Source organism: Ips typographus, linkage group LG2, assembly GCF_016097725.1.
Source record: "Ips typographus isolate SLU linkage group LG2, UJ_Ityp_2.0, whole genome shotgun sequence".
Classification (NCBI taxonomy): domain Eukaryota; kingdom Metazoa; phylum Arthropoda; class Insecta; order Coleoptera; family Curculionidae; genus Ips; species Ips typographus.
In genome coordinates this window covers 19731741-19754976 of record NC_138423.1, presented here as the reverse complement: position 1 = coordinate 19754976, position 23236 = coordinate 19731741, and the positions used below count along the sequence as shown (strand labels likewise).

Here is a 23236-nt window from a genome sequence, read left to right as displayed (position 1 = left end):
CTACTCCTCTGCTTACCTGTGATGCCCCAGTTCGTTTTGGTCCATTAGAGGCATTCTCCGAACAAAGGAAATTACAAAGATGGGGGGACTGGTAAAGAACAAGTGAAAATAAAGGCGTAATTCTGCTCTACTTTTTTCCGAAATCCGGAAAACTACACACATTACAGGGTTAACGGTGTTTTTCTTTCCAAGATTTCTTTTTTACGTTTCTTTCCAGAGAGAACCAAAAATGTTCGTTATTATTACGGAATTTGTTATGTTAGTGTTAAGTTAAACTAAAATTACTTCTGAACACAATTAAGAACTAATGTTGTGTACTTAAAATTACATTAATATGTAATGTGTGTCTTATTTTCGACACTTTTGAAGGGTATATCACGCTTGTTTTTAAATATACTGGGTTGCGGTTTTCAATTTTGATGTACTAAGTACCCATAGATATGTTTAAACTTCTCAAACAGGTTAAAACGGATTCTGATAGATATGCTTCCGTAGAATCTAGTGGCTAATCCTATCTTATGCTTTCCTAATGGAACACCCTGTATGTTCTTTATTTTTGGTGATATCCTGGGTGCGTATTCTTGAAACGAGGGAAGGGAATAATCAAGAGAAAACCTTGTAGAATGTGACAGGAACCCGCCATTGTCACCTTATTCTGTCACATTCTAATAACAATTCTCTTGAGAATTCGGTTCCCTGCTTTCAAGAATAGGCCCCCTGGACCGTTACAGTGAAAATGATCACGACGATTTTCAGTTATCACATTAATTTTTAAAAGTCATGGTCACGTGACCGTTTTTCAGTTTTAGATACATTAAATCACATGACTGTTTTTAAGGTTAAAATGTTATTCTTGAACGTCACGTTTTTAGATTTTTATAGTCAAGTCACTCTTTTATGGTGCAAATGGTTACGTGACGATTTTCAATCATAAAATTTATTTTTAACGGTCACGTGACACTTTTTTAACGTCAAAACGGATCTTGACAGTCACGTGACATTTTTAAGGTTGTTATATGTCACATAACTGTTTTAAATATCAAAATATTATTTGAAGGGTCACGTGACCGTTTTTCAGTTAAATTAAAAAACTGAAATTTTTTTAATTTACAAACGGTCACGTGACTTAAAAATCACATGACTTTTTTTAAATGTCAAGCCCGATTTTGAAGATCACGTGTCACGTGTCCCTGTTGATATATGCCCCACGGGCACTATGGGGATCTTAAATGGGTGAAAACTGTATTTTTAAAAATAAGCGGTATACCTTAGAAGAGGGTCAAAAATGGGACACTTTGTACTTAAAATGTTAAGGTAAAATTTTAATGGGACAACCAAAACTTGGGACCACAAAACACAAAAATAAGCTACAAAAAAGTGTGTCTGGTTTGTATAGAATGCAAAACTAGTTTTTATACATATCTTTAATACAAAATTTACTTGTACCATCATAAATATGTCCGAGTAATCGAATCTAATCGTGAGTTTTCGTAAAGATTCGGAGCCACGTGATCCGTATGGACAAATATATTTACTCTTATTTACAGCAAGTCTACTTATCGTTTGACTAAGATTTCAAACCCTAACGCGATTTGCTTACAATTTTTGTAGTTTATTTGTAAAAAGACCGTTTTTGAAATAAATAAAAGTGAAAATGAGTCGTAAAGAAGCTATGTCGACTTTCATTCAACAAATTCGCGGTAAGCCAGTGATAGTGAGGCTCCACAGTGGCGTAGACTACCGAGGTACTCCTTTTTCTTGTTTTGGCTCAAAAAACCATCTTTTCCTGTCTTTATTTCAGGCATTATGGTGTGCCTGGACGGTTACCTGAATGTCGCCCTAGAACAAGCCGAAGAATACATCAACGGTCAGCTGAAAAACAAATATGGCGACGTTTTGATTCGCGGCAGCAATATTCTGTATATTGGCATTCCAAACCGACACAATTAAGATCAAAACATGTTTTTCACACTTTACACATCGTTTTTTAATTGTTTATTTCTAAATGTTTTTTTTTTGTTCTAAGTTTCATGGAAGAGAAATAATGGAGATTTTATCAAAATTGTTATTAAATTTAACATCAGGTCCGATTTTTGGAGTAAGAAAACTGAGCAATTTAGTTAAATGTAAATATTTATAATCACATAAAATTAAGTGTGTATAGCAGTTTTAAGATTGATTTTAGAATATTTACTATTTAATCAATAATTAAAATTTCAGAAATTAAATTGTATAATTTATTTTCAGACAAACTGTTCCCTATTTAAAGAAAGAGGACGAACAGAAATTTCCAACATGCTTAATTGAAACTACGTCCTCGTCGTTTCCAGCCCCATCCGCTTACTTACACCGCGCCTTTCCTATGTGACTAAAGATTTCCAGCCGGTCTTTTCCAAACAGAAAATTTGAATTAATTACTCAAAGCGGAACAGCATTCTTTATCGTTTGACACTTCCGTGTTCTTGTTCTGTGTACGATTCCACGCTGCTATTGTTTCGCGCTGGCGTTATATTACTAAACCGAGTGCAACTAAGTTTTCGAGAGGAAACTGAAAAAATTAAAAACTCCCAGTCTTCAAGTCATTCAAGTTCCCTGTAACTGCATAATTAAATTACGTTTCTTCTCTACTTAAGTCGCGTGCCCTCTTTAGGAATCCCGTAAAAGTCTAATTGTTTTTCTTGTAAAACTGACGGCAGCAAATTTAAGAAACGGATTTATTTGCAAAGTTTTCGAACTTTGTAAAAAAGTTTCTGGGTAAATGGCGCATGTACTCCGAACGCTAACTTATCTGGTTTCTAAGACGGGAAAACTTTTCTTTATCCCGTTCGCTCTCTTTTTGGTTGGCCACCGACTAATAATTTTGTTTGATAATTTGTAAGCCGTTTTTTCTTTTTTTTTAAGTACTAAAAAACTTACTTTACCCGTGGTGTAATAATGATGAGAATCACTGTTATCAGTCAATATTCTTCCACAAATAGCTCCATCAATTTAAAAGCATCAATGAAAAATGTAATAAAACTACAGGAGCCACTGTATCCAGTTATTAAATTAAGCGACAATGTTAGCAGGGACTCACAAATTTAAGCATAATAAAAAGACTATAAAAATTTAAGTTGTTAATGGGACTCGTATGTTTAAGTGATGAGTAAACGAGTAGGCTGCGATGATCGTTTTAGTTTTGAAATCGAATAAATATACAATGTTAAGTAAACTAAAGAAGGGATAGGAGTGACATTTTTTTTACTCTAGAGATTCTGCAGATATTTTTCTGTTCCCAGTTGCAAATGCCATCCTGTATTTGTTAGTTCTAATTGATTAACTGATATTTTTGTACGACTGCATAATAATATACAGGGTGTCTAAAAAGTCTGGAATATTGCAAATATCTCGAAAACTGCTGATTTTATTTTTCTCAAAATTTGCGTCTTGTTAAAGTAAATAACAGCGCATGACGTGAGGGTGAAATGAGGTTCGCAAGTATACAGGGTCAGTCACAAGGTATACCAACTTTCTTAATTCAAACCTAACACACTGTATATTACTTCAGATTTTAAGAGTACTTATAAAAGGCCAATTCAACGATATACGATTTTTTTTTTTTTTTTTTTTGATTTTTTTTTTGTGCCTACCTATAACAATGATAGGTGTAACAATGACAGCTAACGTCAATATAATGTTAAATTAATTGGCAAATTTTCCTATTACTTAAAATGGTGTTTTTGAGTGAGAAGGATACTTAAGATGTCAGTCTTTTCCTTCTCACTCAAAAACACCATTTTTAGTAATAGGAAAATTTGCCAATTAATTTAACATTATATTGACGTTAGCTGTCATTGTTACACCTATCATTGTTATAGGTAGGTACAAAAAAAAAAAATAAATAAATAAAAAAAATAAAAAAAATCGTATATCGTTGAATTGGCCTTTATGAGTACTCTTAAAATCTGAAGTAATATACAATGTGTTAGGTTTGAATTAAGAAAGTTGGTATACTTTGTGACTGACCCTGTATACTTGCGAACCTCATTTCACCCTCACGTCATGCGCTGTTATTTACTTTAACAAGACGCAAATTTTGAGAAAAATAAAATCAGCAGTTTTCGAGATATTTGCAATATTCCAGACTTTTTAGACACCTTGTACTTATTATTCACTAGTTATAATAGATAATAACACTCATTACCTACCCGTGAGTCATTTTGGCTATTACTCACGGGTCAGTCTACTCGCAAACACCACCGACGATATAGCGAAAATCAAAGTAAGATATACCTATAAAGTGTAATACAAGCATAAATATTTTAAATTTAACGTTTATGAACGTTTGCTTTTTCATTTGTCAAATCCATAATGGTTACTTTCCTGTAACGACGTAAAAACTATGCAATAACAGCCAAATTTTTGGTACCAAACCGAACAATAGCAGAGCAGTAGCAATAGCTTTCCTGAGTCGGAGACAAAGTATAGTATTTTACTTGCATGTAATGGCTATTACTCACTCGATCATCCTCAAACTTCATCTTCGTGAGTAATAGCTGTCTTTACATGCTCGTTGAATAATAATACTATTAAATTTACAATACACGCCTTCTGCTCGTGTTTCAAACTTTATCTTCGTGAGTAACAGCTATTATTACATGCTCGTCGAATACACTATTAGTTATTACTTTCCTGTGCTTGTAAGAGTTTAATGTAGTGGATTTGCACTTCCATTCAAATTATAGCTATTTTTAGGAACAAGAAAGATCGAAAAGCTTTAGCAAACACATATAAGATTCAAAGCAAAACGCTAATGACCCAAAACATGGAGCGTGGTACAAACGGGACCAGCCATATTATTTTACTATTCCATCAGTTTAAATCGTAAGTTGTTTTCGCTTTATTCCGAATGGCGTTGTGGAAGTTTTGAAACTTGATTTAATGTTTTAGAGTTCGATGCGTGCCGAAACTCGACATTGAAGTTTTAACTTTGTCGGAGTAAAAATTAGATTTAGAATTGCTTTCAGCTTTTGTTTGGCACACGGAGGGATGGAAATGGATGGGTTTTGTTCACTCGAAGATGTAAACTTCGTTTTGACCCTGATTCGTCGAGATTGTTTCGTTGCATTATGTAATCCGGTTTCCCGTTACGCAAAACGAAGTCTTTTTGCTTACATACAATATATCAAATAACTGTATTTTTCTCCTCTACTGAAATCAGAGTTCTTTGTATTCAGAGAATCATGTTTTCGATTATTTCCTTAGTTTTATATTCACAGAAAACGAAAAAATATTGCTTTAATCTTGCTCAAATATCTCATAAGAGCAATATTTCGCGAAGAGAAGCAGAAGGAACGTGACGCAAATTTGTTTCCTTCATATTCGTTGTATATTCAAGATTGGATTGTTATTTATGAATGGGAAATTGGATCTAAATCGATACATTATGGATTTGAAGAAAAGAATCTGTTCTGAGATGTGTTTTAGAGAATAACATCTCTACACCGACAATTTGCCATGTTCGATCAATTTGCGCTGTCCCATTAGCAATTATGGATGAGCAACATGCACACTGATTAATTGCCGGTTCTCTGATAAGTCAATGTTAATGTATTTGGCCATAATTAGCACGGACACTAGTTAAACTCTGACGTACATTAATTGGTTAGGTAAATTTTTTTATTCTCACGGTGGTATACCATTCGATGGTAATGCGATTCCTTTGCGCTAGTTACGATGATAACGTTACCGATAGCTACACATATGAGCGTTTGTTGTCCAATAAATTAATCCCCAAAGTGAGCTTAAATTACCTTACCGCTGGGTAACAGTCGGTTAATTGCGTAGCGTATGTAATTTTCACATTATAGGAAACTTGTTAAACGGCAGTTTCAAGGGTTAATCGTTTTCGAGCTTGTACTTCTTGACTGAAAAGGCACGTTTATATTTCAAAGTATGACGTAAATAGCCTCCTATAAGTGAGTACCTTCCCACCTTTTGGACACGCCTGTTTTAAAAATATTCAAGATATAAATGTTGAAAATTTGATGGTGTTACTGTGGACATAAGCTGGTATTCAATTTTGTTACATGTGTCAGCTTTACTGCTAGCTAAAAATACCATTTTTGGTCAAAAGTGCAATAATGTCAATTTTTTATTTTGCTTCAGAAAGGTTCCAATGCACCCAAAGGACATATTTATACTAAAGAATTTTAAATTAGGTGAAATAGAATACATAGAATTGTTTATTGATTCTCCAAACTTATGGTGTCCTATATCATCTTAAACTGAGCTTCTCTCACCATCATCAAGTTATCACAATTTTGAAAAGTTTGTTCAAAATAGTGAAAACCGCTCAATCTCGGCAAATACAATTCAAAATTTAAACAAACAAGGTTCTGACATTAACTGTCACAATTAAAAGTAAAATAATATTCTTCAATTTAGGTTTGTTACTTACAACATTGACAACGCTGCTCATTGTCACCTGGATGAGTAAAGTTATAATAATTAAACTGTAGGTATGGAAATTTAAAATTTATCCAGACGAAATGCAATCTTGACAAAGACAAAACAAACCTTCACAAGTGACATGTGTCATATCAAAAATTAATTTCTCTCCTTATTGGAATAAACTTAATTTTAGCACCCTACAACAACAGCTCTGGTATTATTGGCTATGGAGTGAATTCATCTAAGACCCACTAGCAGGTTTCAAATTAAAAGGATGGTATACTGTTATTAGCGTGGCTATCCCCCTGTGCATCATTGATAATAATAACAAAACGACATGCTGGGAAACCATCAACTCCCTCCTGTTTTTACTGACACATTTAACCCCTTCTTTTAGATAAAACGCCACAGCCATAAATAATGAAACAAAATGGGTTCATTACACTTCCACAAAACCAACACTTAGCGCTGATGAAATATATGATGGATATCGTCAGGGCTGGAATTTATGGCCGAAACCTTTTTTCTGCTGGATGAAAGCAAAGGATGGCGTGAACATTTATCGCCAAACCAACTAATTCAATCCGTTTTCAACTACATAAATCGACCGGTTTTTCTCCTGCTTAGACTAGTCGTCCGCCCTTCAAAACAATTACTCAGCTATAAAAGTTTATTACCCTATCTGATCTCATCAACGAGTCACACAGAGAAAAAAAAACCACCCTCGCCTGCAAATGACTAATGAAACTCCCCACTAAAATTACCCGCTTTCATTCAACTCGGACCGAAAAATTTTCCTTAAAAACGCGATGGGGAAGGGGAACAAACTGTACGCGTTACTTCACGAAAGCAACTTTTGTCGAGAATGGTAATTATGAAAAACTGCATGTATAATGACTTTCTTTCTTATCTTTCGTTCCTTTTTACCGCACGTTCCTTATTCCTTCGAAACTCCCAAAGATATAAACCCGAATTCGTCGACGGAAGTTGACGACCTCGCAAGCACCCCTCTAGATCGGCGTTGCCAAATTACGTAAACAGAATAATTAGGCTTTAATGAGTGAGATGAAAACGTGTCGGGATGTTACAGCCTCACGCTTTGGTACATGTGGGGCTGTAAGTACTTGGTAGATGAGAATTTAATAGGTTTTTCATGTTTATCCAGATTTTTCTTTAATTGGTTTGGAATGCCACCAACTTCTACAATTTCAACAAGATTCAATAGACAAAAGTACACATTTGATGGTGAGAAACTATGACTATAAGTTGATGGGTGGTGAGTTATCGCGATTTCGTTACCTACACTTAACCTCTGATTTCTGTTTGGGAATTATCCCCAACTTAGAAACAATGCAAATCATTCCAATAATCCAACTGTTCTATAACTGCTTACTTTCTAGATCCTCACATTAATTTTAAGAAACTATATTATTTCTTATGTTTGATACTCTACTCTACTACTTCTAATTTTGTTTATTGAACAAAACGCACGTTATATAGTTTTTTTGAACTAAAATCTTTTTGTAATGTCTCCAACAAGAGCATTGTCTATCTAGACTTTGGACAGATAAGATTCTGAAATTGTGATTTTGCTTTGATTTTGTTTAATTTTAACGTTTCAAAATTGAGTTCTTGACTTTAAAAGCTTGTATTTCCAATTTGTCTAATTTAGATTTGATGCAAAATTTGCGTTTTGATATTATGCTCGTATCGGCAACAGCGCGTGTTTGATGGATCAATAGACCAAGAAAGGCCTACACGGCTGCTACATGATACTTTTAATGGGATTACCCAAATTACAGGGCATCGTTCAATATAGAGAAAACGCTTAATTAGAAAACGTGATTAAAAGGCAAAAAATCGAGGCTGCTTATTCAGTCTCCTGACCTGACCTGCGGCTTACGATAGAAAAGGGACGAAGTGAAACAACTTTGATTAATCATTAACGGGCTTTGTCGAGTTTTAGAGGGTTGGAAAGTTCCGTGGCACGACATAAGTTACACTCGGACATTCTAAATAAATTTGTGACATTAAAAAAAAATGAGAATCACAATGTCAAAGAGACTAATCTAGTTTGCGAATTAATATGCAAAGCTCTAATTGTTCCCATTTAATTGATTTTTTCAATTAAAAGTTTCTGAAACATTATTAAGGGCTTTTTGCGTTTGGTGCTCAGCGAACTCTTAAATCTGCTTGTGGGACACTACTTTTGTTCCCAGATTATGCGGTAAAAAAGCCGATCTTTTTAAGTTCAATTAGGCATATAAAACCAGTTAACAGGGACGGGACCTGGTTTTAATTACGTTATAATCGATATGGTATTAACCGATCATGACAGTTTTCGACTTGTTTATGGAACGATTTCGTTGTGTAGGCCGTCGAAACTGCATGTAAACTGACTGCATGTAAAAATTCATTAGCATTTCATTTGTCTTCTCCAAGGTGGTCTGTATAGTGCAATACAACCAGTTTTGGAGAGTGACGGTTGTTGAAATTTAGCATGTGTATCTATTTTTTTTTTTTCGTGTCAGTGAAAGTCACATTCAAGGTGTATGTGACATACCTGGTATTCCTAAAAGAAGATATTTAATGCCACGGTATAGGTGGATTTTTACCTTTTGAGAATGGCGTCATCTTTTTACATCTTTGTTTCTCGCATATCAAACATGTGAAATAAACAATTTTAACAAAAAAGGCACGTTATTAATTTTGTCATCCTGTCAAATTAAAAATGTTGACATTTACTGTCACTATGATATAAACAAATATCAAAGGTATAAAAATGCTGTGCTAAAATGAGCAATCCCAAATGCTAATTCTAAATGTGCTGCTTTTTTTGGAGTACGAAAAGAAGCAGTTTCCAGATGTCATCCCAATTGATTATTCCAATGTGTATAATAGAGCATCACAGGCTTTAAAAGTGAGTACTGCTACCCTCCTAACTTTCTAAGAAAATGTCGGTCAGTAAAACCAAAATAACCGCTTTTATGAAAAACAAAGAAGTTAGTAATGTTGGTACAGTGCACTCGGGTATTTGTGACACCGGTTTCGTCAAGTCCCGTTTAATACGCATTTGAGCATACGTTTTGTTGTGTTTTTGCTGTTGTATTGGATTATCCCATTAATAGGGGATCTGCGCTACCCCCTAACTGAAAATTTCAGTTCTGTTCATTAAAAAATTAATGTAACATGTGTTTTTTAAAAATCATTTGGAGTGTCACATTTAACGTCCAAAAGTTTAATTGTGACATCCTAATGGTTTAATTGTGACACCTCCGCAGACCATCTCCTTTACTTAAATTGAAGCTAGTTGTGACTATATTTCAGTCACAATTAGCCACATTATGTTTTAGGATGGGTTTAGAAACATTTCTAAAGAATGTCACAATTAGACTACGTCGCAAACATATACTGAAAAAATATATATTTCCACAAAAAACAAACCAAATAACATCCATTCATTATTAAACGTAGGAAATTAACGCAAAACATATTGTAAAACATCTTATTGAACATTGAGGCCACTAAATTGTATTGGAAACCTTATTTCTCCTCTTCGACCAGTGGTAGGTGTAGGAAGGACTTGGTATATTTGGTCCGCTGTTTTGGTATCAATATCTTCTACTTCCGGCCAAATGAAATAATCTTTCTTTCGTCTGGCAAATTTTATTTCAAGGGAATCGTCTTGGTTGATCTTGAGTATTTGACCAACATAGCGCTTGACAACTTTTTTAGTGGCATATGTTGCTAGTACCCATGCACCTGGTGTCATATGAAAAATGTCTTCTGGTTCGTCGATCATTGCACTTGTTGATTCTAGCTCAACTAAGTCTTGAAGGGTCTCCACTTCTTGGTACTCATCGCCCTCAGAGTGAATGGAGATATCTGAAGAACTGCTACTGGAATCGTCTTGACGCTTCACATTTTTCTTGGCTTTCTTGTCACATTTCTGTTTTGTTTTATTCAAGTTTTCGAGGTAATCTTCTCTGGTTAAAACGTCTCCAAAATTTGAATTTCCGATTTTCTTTCTTTTGTTCGGTGTTTTCTTTGAGCATGATATTTTCTGTAAAAGTAGAGTCTCAAATGATATTCTTTCATGTTTGGGGGGTTCGCTATCTTTCTCTACTGCTGTTGGCACATTAAGTCCCGAAGTGGATGGAAGATCTACATCATCGAGCGTAGTTGGTGAAATTTCAACGGCAGGTATGTGGTCTTTTTCCTTTATGAGTACTCTTAAAATCTGAAGTAATATACAGTGTGTTAGGTTTGAATTAAGAAAGTTGGTATACTTTGTGACTAACCCTGTATACTTGCGAACCTCATTTCACCCTCACGTCATACGCTGTTATTTACTTTAACAAGACGCAAATTTTGAGAAAAATAAAATCAGCAGTTTTCGAGATATTTGCAATATTCCAGACTTTTTAGACACCCTGTATAAAGTATTGTAAAATAAGCACTTAGTAGCTACCTCTTTTGCTCCGCTTTAGAAGACAACAGACAACAGAAACGGAAATTCATAGGACCCCATCAAAGCAATAACTTTCCAATTTTGATTGATGCTTCGACAAACCGGCAAAGTGTATATTAAACAGCATAAAATAAATATCAAACAACCGAAGGTATAGACTTGCTTGCTCAAAGCTACATCGAGTTCAAATAGGGCCGGGGGAAATTTGATAAACGGTTTGCTTGTATTTACATAATTTTCCAACTTTCACCTTTATTTTCCCACCCTCGTATTGAGCCATGTTTATACTACTTTTGAATTGAAGAGAGGGTCGGAATATAGAGTGCGCCTATTACGTCGTCGAAATTTTGGATAGATACAGCAGGTAGATCGATCGTGTGAATTTCAAGGGCGGTATTGAGTTACTGCCTGTATTCCCCTTTTTTATTGAGGGTTTGGTTGGAACACTTTGGTTTTTAATTAAATTTGTAAGTCTTCTGGAGAATAATTTGAAGAATTGTGGCTTATTGTTACACTTGACCAGCTTAGTCAGAGTTTTTAACTTGTCGTGTTAGGTTTCGAGTGCAGCTGTCATTTACCATCTGGAAATTCAATATCTTTCTAATTAACACGCGGCCTGTGTATGGTCTATTTTTGTCGAGTATGCGGTTAAACACATCTGATTGTAGCAACAGTGCTTTTTAGCGAAAAAAATTGATAAAAAGACATAATTGAAATCTGGATATGTCACAACAGAGTAACTATTTTTAGGTTATCTACACGTGCTTATACCCTGGAATGTCGTTCTACAAGAAATCTCGTTCTTCCCGAGAGAGTTTTGTTCGCTTAAGAAACGCAATACGGGACATCATGTCATCTTGCGGAGGCATTTTGTTTCTATCACCCTTTTTTGCTGTCACATTTAATTTCGTGACGTTAGAATTTATTGCCGTCGTGCATTTCACTGGGAAAGTTTTGTTTGGTTGTATGTCACTTTAGTAGGCTTTTATTAATAATGCGGGCAATGTTGCTTTGTCCACTGGATGTTTTAATAAAACATATTTGTTTTGCTTAACAAATAGTTAATAATTTGTGACAGTTGTTCTTGTATGGTTTTGTGGAGTATTATTTGAACGATATGGTGATCAAAGGACCCTGACTGTGACAGTCCAAGTGAACAAAGTCACAGTCTGAACCACACTTAACTCACTTTGGGTTTTAAAGTACAACGGTGCAAATGGCAGTTATTCAATGCTGGTAATCACTCTTAGTCACGAATTACTAAATTAGTCAAACGTAAGTCTTATTCAAACTTGTGAGAAAAAAGTTCTTTTCCTTTTATTCGCAAATAGATATCTAACGTCACGTGACAAATCCTCAATCTCGTGTGAAATGCACAAAGGCAAAGTTGTCAAATTTGAAATAACTTAACAACGTAATTTTGGTTTCTGCTTTTTCAAACAGGGTGATTCTAAATTTGTGGATATCCTTTTGCCATGGAATAGGATTACATACAAAAAAAATAGTTAGTCTTCTCTTTGGATCGTTGATGTAATATTTCTAGAAACGGAGATCCAGGGTGTACAACTTTTTAACTAAACTACTTTTAAACGAATTTTTGGGTCAATCTGTCATCACTAATTTTGTTCTAAACACTATTCGCTAGTAAAAGACCACTTTGAATTCATCCTGTATACTGGGTGGTCCAGTTTTAAATGTCAATAATTCACCATTCGAATAAGTCGCCCATCAAAAAATAAGTGGACATTATGTAATTTTGTTTTTTCAGACTGCAATCTATTGTCGAGTGTTTGAAATTGGATTTCAGCAATAAAAAGTTTCGGAAATCGAGACATTTCTCAATTTAAGACTCATTTTTTTCCTACATACTAAAAATAGTCTGTTGACTTTTAATGCTAGAAATGACTTTACTAATACTGAAACGAGTCCAAAAAAAATGTTCAGGACTTTAATTGGTATACAACTCAATTTTACGAACTGAAACAAGTCTAGAATTCAATTCAACACCGGAAACAGTCCAAATTCATTTTTTTGGACTAATTTATTTCTTAAAATTAGTTTTTAAGACGAATATTGTAGCATTTAGTTCCAACATTTTTACCTTTATTACTGAAGACTCTGAAAATTGACGTTTACCATTATAAATAGTCTTAAACTCGATTTTTCAGTCTTAAAGCAATAAAAACAGTTCGATTTTCTTAGAAATGCTCCAATTTTTTGAACAGATGAATGTAGAAGTCAATTTAATAGTGAAGAAACTTGAAGTGACATTTTCAAGACTGTGGACAGTGTACAAACTTTCAGGCCTGATAAGTCAAAAACTTTGTGAAGATAGTCTTGAAACTAGATTTTTCACGCTGAACAGAGTCTTAAAGCACTAAAAACAGTTTAGATTTTTTAGAATAGAAATGCTCGAATTTGTAGCACTGACGGGTCTAGAAGTCAATTTAATAGTGACAAAGCTTGAAATTACATTTTCAAGCCTATAGAAAATTTAAAAATGGTTTTTATAAGTCTACAATGTCAAAAATTTGGTGAAGATAGTCTTGAAACTCGATTTTCCAAGCTGAGAGCAGTTTTAAAGCACTAAAAATAGCCAAGAGTTTTAAGAAAATGAAAAGCAAATTTATTTTCAAAACTAAAATATTGAAATTTGGTTTCATATTATGAAAACTTACTTCAAATGCAAATGTCACTTTTCAATGGTTGAAAGTAACTTTTTGTGGTGTCTAAGTGAATTTTCAAGGTTTAAATGTGTGAATTTGTAGTCCAAAATTTTAGAGAGTTTTTTATGTCTACAAGTCAATTTTCAATACTAAAGTCATTCAATTTATACGAAAACTGTGACGACTGACTACAAAGACAGTTTTTAAGCCTCTCAAGTCAATTTCTACAGTTTCTAAGTCCATTTTCAAGACTAAAGTCTTTCAATTTTTCTGAATACTATGAAAACTGGTTACAAATACAATTTTTAAGCTTCTCAAGTTAATTTTCACCGTTTTGAACTCAATTTACTGGTTTCTATATTAATTTTCAAGACTAAAGTCAAATTTTCAGCGTTTCCGAGACAATGTTTAAGTTAGGTTGGCTGGTTTTAGGTGTTTGAACGTAATAAATCAATTATTTCATAAACAAAGTTGCAAATCAAAATTTTATAAGAGATACTTTCTTTTTCAACTTGAACAAGGAAATTAAAAGAAACTGTAATTTTTGATGAACCAGTGACGTATATGAAAATAAGACAGGAAAATGAAAACAATCTTCCTGTATCTACGCCACTGGACAATTTTGACAAACGTCATTTACATCACCTAAAGAGTATTAATTACATAAGTATTTGATCAAAATTACTCCAACGGTCTGACAGTTATGACAAAAGTTAGAAAGTATTTTTCAGGAAAATGACATAATAGATGTCAACGTATTTTTTGATAGGCCATCGAATGGTGAATTATTGACATTAAAAACTGGACCACCCTGTATAACATTAATTACTTTTTCATGTATCGTTACGGTTTATAGCCTTCAAATGTTGTTATGAAAATGAAATTAAGATGGTTTTATCCACGAAATTTGCACATGTGGCCGTGACATGTAGCAAAACATTAGGAGCCTTTGGGCCTTAACCAGAATGGATAACAGTCCCAGCTGTTGCCAGAACCGGATTCTCTTGCCAGAGTTTAATGAGCCGTATTATTTTTCGAACTTAGTTAATTTCCGTTTACCTAATTCAGTTCTCCATTACTTTCGGAACACTCAGAGCTCCGACTGAGCGAATAAATTTCAATTAAATTGCAGTAACAAAATCCTCTTTAAACACATTCTCTCTCTCGCTGGAAAAACGAGTAACGAGTAGCCGAGTATTTAGTTGAGTTCGATGCACAATGAAGCAACTTTAATTAAACTTCACTTTCACGCTTTGGCGACATTCCGGTCCTGTTTCATGCGGCAAATGGATTTGTCTTGCACACTAATTTGTTTGTTTTTTGCAGATAAACCGTTGTTTCGTGACGGATGGCAAATTAACTAGAAACGTGGCTTTTTGTTCGTCCAAAGGCTTTATTAGAACTTTAAAATGCATTCTGTTAACTAGACTTTGCCGGATCGTTTAATGCAAATCAACAAATTCAGTTCATGCCAGATTCGTTTAGGACATTTTAAATAGAAATGTTTCGTGTTTGTAAATTAGGAGAATTCTTTACTACCAAAGATACAAAGGAAATGTGTAACTTGAAGCTTTAATTTGCGATTATTATCAATAAAATTCTTATTCAGAATATAATATATCCAGGAGTTCTAAACGTAGCGGTTTCTAATCTATTTTACGGCATGTCCACATGTCGTATTATGGAAACCGTCCTGTAGCAAAACCCTCAATAAATTTCGTTTGCTTTTATATGCCACCATAAATATAACCTTATATTTTAGTACAAAGAGAACACACCATTCGTAACCATACATTTTTGGAATGCCAGAAATCATTTTAGATGCGTTCAGTCAGAAACAAAGAGAATGTGGGAGAACGGTAAATAAATTTTCCTAGTTTCCGGGGAAATTGAGGTTTGTTGGAATCCGCATTTTAAAGGTGTCACGTGATACTTGTACCAACTAGCGAAATTAACACTTTCAGGGTTTGTTATTAAACCAGATCTATCATTGATCCAATCTCGGTTTTATAGCTTTGCAGATTAACGGGAGGTCTGAATTAAAAAAAAAGTTAACCGGGGGGCACCGGATTAAACTGATGACTTCCTGTAGAGCGGTCTTTGGCTGCAGATTTTCACCAGGTGATTGCCGTTCTTCGCAGCTACTCTTTTTAATACTATTTCTAGGCAGATTTATGAGTTTAAACTGATACTAACACAAAACTGGGTGTAAATTATAGCTTGATTAGTAATTAGTGGTCTAATGACCAAACTTTGCAAGAAGAAGTTGTCGTAATAATGTTTTAAAGCTGCAGAAGTGATTAGAGCACAGATTTATAAATCCTACTTGAAGGGGTTTTAAGCCGGAAATTCACGACACGATTTGAAGACTAACAAGATTACTTAGCATAATCTTACCATATATAAGATTTAAAGATATATAAACTACCCATGATCTTATCAAAGTAAATTATTGTTGTTATGCTGATTAGCACTTATCTATGTTGTCTGATATAGGCAAACTGTTGATTAAGAAATGTCATCTAGTCGGAGGTAATCCATTCGTATCAAGATTTATCCTAAGATAAAAACCTGATTTTCTGCTTTCTAGCAAATTCCTGCAAACAGCAATTTGCCACTGCAATAATGTAATGATTCGATACATCGGTTTTATTGTCAAACCGTTGATATTGATGTATGTCCAAGAAATCGCCGCAAGAAAGAGTTTATGATCCTATAATTTTAGATTATAGCTGCTTGCATTTGTGAACATATAAAAGGTAACTTGCAGAGGATACTAAATTTTTTTAGTTACTGGGAAATTAGTATATAAAGAAAATTAAAAAACCATTTATGTTTTCTTATTATTTATGCTAGAAAGGTCTACGTGTAAATATAAAAATTACGTCACTGTAACGTGGAATCATTTTAATTATTTGAATTGTACTGTTATCAGTATTAATAATAATTTCTCTAGAGACGAAACTTGCATCAAAGTTGAATAAAATTTTTCTGTTATTTGGTGGAGGGTTCCCTTCTGGTTGGGCGAGATAAATTTTGCATTTCCCCTCGAACAATGAAGGATATCTGATAAAACTAAACAATTTTTCAACAGTCCGAAATATCAGCGCCACGGATCATTATTCATCTTGGTTGGTGTACTTTTTTTCAGCAAACGTTCAATGTACTCATTTAGCCAAAGCGATAAAAACAGGGCTGCTTTGCAATGTGATAAATGGATGCAATCATTACGTTGAGATAGACGGCAACTTTTTTGATTGATGGTTTTTGTCCTACTCGCGTATAGATATCCCGATACGTTTTATACAATCAATCTGTTCTATTTTACGCCAGAGGCTAATAGTTAATGTAAGAAAGTTCATACGAAATGTTTGTTGAATGAGTAAGAGACTTGAATACCTACTTACGTAAACAAAGGTACAAAAGCTTCCGGTAAATCCGACCACAAGCAACAAGCCCAAGTTGTAATCAAGTTATTATTCGCTTGCGCTTTGTTTATTTTCTTTTACCAGCTCTATTTTCAGAACACCAAACGCAAATAGGACATTTTAACTTAAACAATTCTAGACTGTTTATATCTCATCAATACAACGCCGTAAGAAAAATAACTACTGGGAGTATTCACATAGACGCGGATATGCTTATGTTTGTGTAAAAATAAATCTAAGTTTCTGCTGTAAACTATCCCACAACTTATATTATTCTGTGAACTATCAATAGTCATGTCAGGCTTTCCAGAAATAACACTGTTTAGTTGTAATTTCGAGCCAAATTAAGCAAACAACCTTAAAATTTGTCTTTTGAAAATATGTTCTATATGTTTGTTGAGACGAGTTACTCATTTTTTTCTTGTTTATTGGGTCTTCTGTCTCACATAAAAAAGGTTTGTTAGGAAAATGGAATTTCGCACTATTTTCAACTAAGTTGAAAATAACATTAACCTAGTCGTCCCAACACAAGACCACTGACTTATGGCTCAGTCTTGTTACCTAAAAACGCTGTCGTTTCGGTGGAAAATCTACTACCGTCTTCAGAGAATCTAAAAAAGAAAGAACACAACGGCAGAACACAGAAAACAACAACTTAATAAATATTAAACCTGATAATGTTCAATTTGGAACTCTGAGAAGGGTTTTGTCAATAAAAATTGACATAAATTTTGACTTTTGTCATTCCAATAGGAAAGGTTATCTATTGTTGTAGTGAAAGGTGGGTTTTATAATGAAAACAAAATTACAAGAAATTTCAGTTTCGTTTGATATGACCAAGTGTTATCTCCTCCTCTAGAATATTTAACCAAGTTTGGTCAATATTAATAGAGGATGTAGCAACACAGGAGTCGTGGTTTAATCTAATATATGCACTTTCTTTTATTTTACGTCTTTTTGAAAAAGTTTCTTTGTCTATGATACTACATTCATTCCATTTGACTCTATGATCATTATCAAACGCGTGTTGGCATATATTAGATTTGTGAAAGTCTCCAGTTCTTAAATAATTTTGGTGTTCTTTAATACGTTTTTTTAAAGGTCTGTTCGTTTCACCAATATAAAATTGATTGCATTTGCAAGGAATTAATGTGTTTTGAGTTCTAAATATTAATTAGATTTTGTCAGAAATACCTGGAATGTAAGGAATAAAAAGGTTAGTAAAAGGTAAAATTTGATTTTGATTTCCAGATTGTTTTGGATGTTCTAAATCCCTAAAACATTTATTAATAAATGTTTCAGGATAGTCATTTTCTTTTAGAACATTTTTAAAAAAATCTTCTTTATTAAATTGTTCATTATTGCAAATAATTTTGGCTCTATCAAATAAACTTTTTACAATACCTTTTTTTACCATTATTGGATGATTAGATTTGTAGTTAGTCTTTTGAGAAATAACTTAAAATTCCCAAATCCTAGAAACTGTAATTTATACATGTGTAAAATTGTTTTTAAGAAAATTTTATTTAAATTGCAAATTAAGCAATCATGACTATTACGCATCTTCTTTGTGAAATTTAAAGATCTTTTTAGGTTAGTTCAGGAGGAAAGTATTCTTAAAACTTTCAGACATTTTATTCATGAGGTTTCTAAATTAAGAGGAATTTGATATGCAAGTTTCGCTTTCAGAAAAGTTTAGTCTTTAAGTCAAATTATTAAAGTGTGAGCTCTCAGACAGCTTCTTTGTAGACTTTTTTTTAAAAAAAAATCACTTGAAAAATCGTTTTGGGTCATCTTCTATCTGTAAGTCTGCATCTAACTGACACAATAACCAAACCAAGAGTTTCAGGTCATTATGTTTTTGTAGCAATTGGCAATTATCTTTAAACTGACTGTTAATTGTCGCTGTTGCAGTTTCGCCTTTTTGGTGATTGGCTTAACTGGTACTTGACACTTAATCCTACTTACGGATTTAATTATATTCGGCCTCGTCTCGTAAATAAGTAAGATATGTAGTACCCCCGCTTATGCGATATCGATCACAAATTTCAAAGCAAACCCAGTCAACCCATCCCCACTGCCGACCACCCCGCGCTGCCGTCAACCCTCAGTCTTCGTTTTTGTGTGGTATCGGTCACATCACCGCGATCGATATATTTCCGTTTGTGTTTTTTTTTTTTTCGTTAGTTGTGTTGTGGATTAAGCAGAAATGCCGCGATCCATTGCTAGGAAAAGAAGAAGGAGTGCTTCTTCTTCCGAAGAAGATGTGGTCAGGGTGTTGAAGCGCTTGGAGCGGCGTTTGGGAAAATTAGAAAAGACGCATCGCCATGTTTCTTCTCGATACCGTCGTCGCAGAAGTCGAACATGTTCGTCTTCCGATTCAGAATCAGGTGACCTGCGCCGTCCTTGTGTGCGCAGGGTCCAAAGGCTGTCATCAAGCTCGGCCGCCTCGTCACCTGATCGTTCGCCCGTAAGGGTGGGTGTACAAGGTTAGTACGTTTTATTGATTTTTTTAAGGAGCAACTGCTTTTATTTTTGGTCGCCACTTCTGATGGCTGTATCTGTTTTTGATGACAGATTTCCTTTCTATTTTTGACAATAGAGTAGGATTCTCATGGCCGTAATCTGTATTTGACAGCAGGTTTTTTCTTCCATAAAGTGCTACGTCTGTTTTTTGATGACAGAATACCCTTTCTATTTTTGACAATAGAGCAGGGCACTAATGGCCATATCCGGTTTTGACAGCCGTTATTTTCCTTAAAATGCTACATCTGTTTTTGATGACAGATTTCCTTCTCTATTTTTGATAATAGAGTAAGGTGCTGATGGCCTTTTCTGTTTTGACAGTAGATTTTCCATATATTGACAGATTTTCCTTTCTATTTTTGACAATAGAAGATATCTGTTTTTGACAACGGATCTTTTTTTTCTCATAGATTCTTGCTATGCGTTCTTGCTATGCGTTAATGAATCGTATTTAGCAGGAAAATGTGTGTACTTGTCTTTATTGGCAATTTAATATTTAACCTGATTTGTAAGGTTCATTCTAGATGGATATTTTTTCTTCTGTTTAGATTTGCCTGTGGAGAATTTGGGAGCCATTCCTCGTTCGAATTCCATTGAGCAGGCCTCTCAAGAGGCTCTAAACCCAGAAATTTTATCGCTGTTGGGGGATGACGTTACCTTGGAACATAGTAGTGGTCCTCCTATTCATTCGGATGTGGCAGCTCGCTGGGCCCATGTCATCCACAACGGCTTGGATGCCGAAAAGAGACGCGGTTTGCTTTTGAAATACCCGTCTCCGGAAAATGGCATTGCTTTTAGAGCACCCAAGTTAAACATGGTGGTTAAACAAGCTATCCTAGAATCGGTGATTAAGAGGGACGATCGTCTGATTCAAAAGCAGATGCAGCTCGGAGCTGGTTTGACAGCTATTGGTTCAGTAATTTCTGATTTACTGAAACAGGAGGGGGGGGGCAATAAGGAGATTATAGAAAAGCTAAGTGATGCAGGCCGCCTTCTCTCGGATCTCCATTATACCGAGAATGTTTGCCGGAAGGAGCTTATTTTATTAAATTTAAATAAAGAGTTAAAAGATACTCTATCAGAGGCTCCTTCAGATGAATGGCTTTTTGGAGAAAATTTGGATGAGGTGTTAAAGAATGCTCGGTCCCTTCAGCTTTCCTCCAAGCAACTGAAAGCTGCAAAGCCTGTCCCAAGGAAGTTGTCCAAACAGGATTTAAACTTCAGACGTCCACTCAAGAATGCTCAAAGTCAGGGAACAAGAGTGAGTGGGCGGTATCAGCGTGTTCCCGGCAAGAAGATGCCTCAACGTCCTCACCAGACGCGTCTAGAAAGACCTCGAGCGGAGACCAAATACCGGAGGCGCTAGCTTCTCAGGTGGGTAAAACCGCTGGAAGGTTGAAACTTTTTTATGATCGGTGGCGTTTGTTAACGTCAGATAGAAGAGTGCTGTCTTCGGTTAAGGGGGTCATACTGCCGTTTGTTAAAAAGCCTTTTCAATGTGTTGCGCCTACAGAACCTCGATGGTCGCCTTCTGAGCATTTCAAGATTTCAAGTGCTATTCGCCAACTGTTGTGTATTGGTGCAATATCAGAAGTACAGGCCTGTAAAGGACAGTTTCTTTCCAAAATTTTCTTAATTCCTAAGCCAGATGGAAAGTCACGCTTTATTATTAATTTGAAACAGCTAAACTTGTTTATTAAAACCGATCATTTTAAAATGGAGGATTATAGGGTAGCTTCTAGTTTGATTACGCCAGGCTGTTTTTTAGCAAAATTAGACTTGCAAGACGCATATTTCCTGGTGCCAATCAGCCCAAAGCATAGAAAATATTTAAGGTTTTCTTTTGACAATATACTTTATGAGTTCTCATGTCTCTGTTTCGGATTAAATTGTGCGCCAAGGTTGTTTACAAAATTGTTAAAGCCTGTGGTTGCCTTTCTTCGAGCCAAAGGTTTAATTTCTGTAGTTTATCTTGACGATTTTTTGCTTATTGGAAAATCGAGAGAAGAATGCCTTTATAATGTTCATCAAACCATTAAGATTTTAGAATACTTAGGTTTTGTGGTAAACTACAAGAAGAGTATTTTGATTCCGAGCAATGTTTGTACCTTCTTGGGTTTTCAGTACAATTCCTTAGATATGTCAATCGCCTTACCTATCGAGAAGAAGAGAAAACTGAAGTCTTTGTTGCAGTCCTTCTGTAATAAGAAGTATTGTAGAATTCAAGAATTTGCAAGGTTGCTCGGTGTGCTTGTATCCGCTTGTCCAGCTGTGCCATATGGTTATTTATATTCTAAGTTGTTGGAGAGGGAAAAGTTTTTAGCCCTTACAGAGAATAAGGACAATTATGGAGCTATTATGAAAATTTCTCCTATTCTAATTCCCGAGTTTCATTGGTGGATTGATAACTTAGAAAATAAAAAACCGATAAAACTTATTGATTTTGCGATGGAGATTTTCTCTGATGCTTCGACAACTGGCTGGGGGGTACATTGCAATAACACCTCCTCTAGAGGTTTTTGGTCAGAGGATGAAAAGAAGCATCACATTAATTATTTGGAGCTGTTAGCAGTTTTCTTCGGTCTTAAATGTTTTGCCGGACAGCTGAAAGATTGTTCTATTTTATGTAGGGTGGATAACTCTACCGCAATTTCTTATGTCAATCGCATGGGAAGTGTGCGTTTTCCAAAACTAAATGATTTAGCTCGCGAAATCTGGCGGTGGTGTGAAGAGAAACACATTTACCTTTTGGCATCTTATATTCCGTCAGCGGAGAATGTTGATGCAGATTTAGCTTCTCGTAACGTTGAATTTGACACCGAATGGTCTCTAGCAGATTCGGAGTTTGACACCTTAACACAACGTTTTGGTTTTCCGGAAGTTGATTTATTTGCCAGCCGGTTAAATGCTAAATGTGTCAACTATGTATCATGGCTGAGAGACCCAGAAGCAATGGAAATTAATGCTTTTACTGTAAATTGGAACCGATTTTTCTTTTATGCGTTTCCCCCATTTTGCATTATTTTAAAAGTCTTGCAAAAGATTATCAGTGAAAAGGCAGAAGGTATTGTAGTTGTTCCGGTATGGCCCACTCAGCCATGGTACCCAGTTTTTTCTTCTCTATTAGTAGGAGAACCGATAGTATTTCAGCCCTCTCCTAAACTTCTTTCTTTTGGCAGAATTCTCCATCCGCTGTCGGATCGTCTTTCATTGATGGGGGCACGGCTATCCGGCAAGCGTTGCAATTAGCAGGAGTGCCTAGCATGTCACTGGACGTATGTTTGGCTTCGCTTGCACCGAGCACCGTTCGACAGTACAGTTCTGGATTGAAGCTTTGGTGGGAATTTTGTTCATCGGCTCGTGTGAATCCGTTTCAGTCCTCTGCAAGTCAAATTTTAGAATTCTTGACGTTGCAATTTAACAAGGGGGTTTCATACAGCTCTTTAAACACTTATAGATCTGCTATTGCACAGGTAGTCGGATCGGAGGTTAGTCAGGATTTTCGATTACAAAAGTTTTTTAAAGGTGTTTATATGTTACGTCCTGGGCTTCCCAAGTATGAAAATACGTGGGATCCTGCACAGGTCTTAAATTATTTAAAGCAATTTGACAATTCTTGCATTAACCTTAAAATATTAACTCAGAAAGTGGTTACGCTTTTGGCTTTAGCTACAGGACAGAGACTTCAGACGTTGGCTCATATTGAGATAAAC

The 23236-nt window shown here is 35.0% G+C and overlaps 3 protein-coding genes across 3 annotated transcripts in view; all 3 read left to right on the top strand.

Annotated features, from left to right (window-relative positions):
* The window catches only part of Sema1a (semaphorin 1a), a 243268-nt gene that overhangs the window by 29897 nt on the left and 190135 nt on the right, over positions 1-23236 (top strand). The window lies entirely within an intron of this gene.
* LOC145724990 (U6 snRNA-associated Sm-like protein LSm6) lies at positions 1540-2228 on the top strand. Its single transcript, XM_081973508.1, has 2 exons — positions 1540-1745; positions 1802-2228. The coding sequence occupies exons 1-2, from the start codon at positions 1655-1657 to the stop codon at positions 1948-1950; spliced, it is 240 nt and encodes a 79-aa protein (XP_081829634.1). The 5' UTR covers positions 1540-1654; the 3' UTR covers positions 1951-2228.
* On the top strand, positions 19153-21368 carry LOC145725034 (uncharacterized). Its single transcript, XM_081973558.1, has 2 exons — positions 19153-19486; positions 20072-21368. Exons 1-2 carry the CDS (start codon positions 19207-19209, stop codon positions 20887-20889), a joined length of 1098 nt encoding a protein of 365 aa, XP_081829684.1. The 5' UTR covers positions 19153-19206; the 3' UTR covers positions 20890-21368.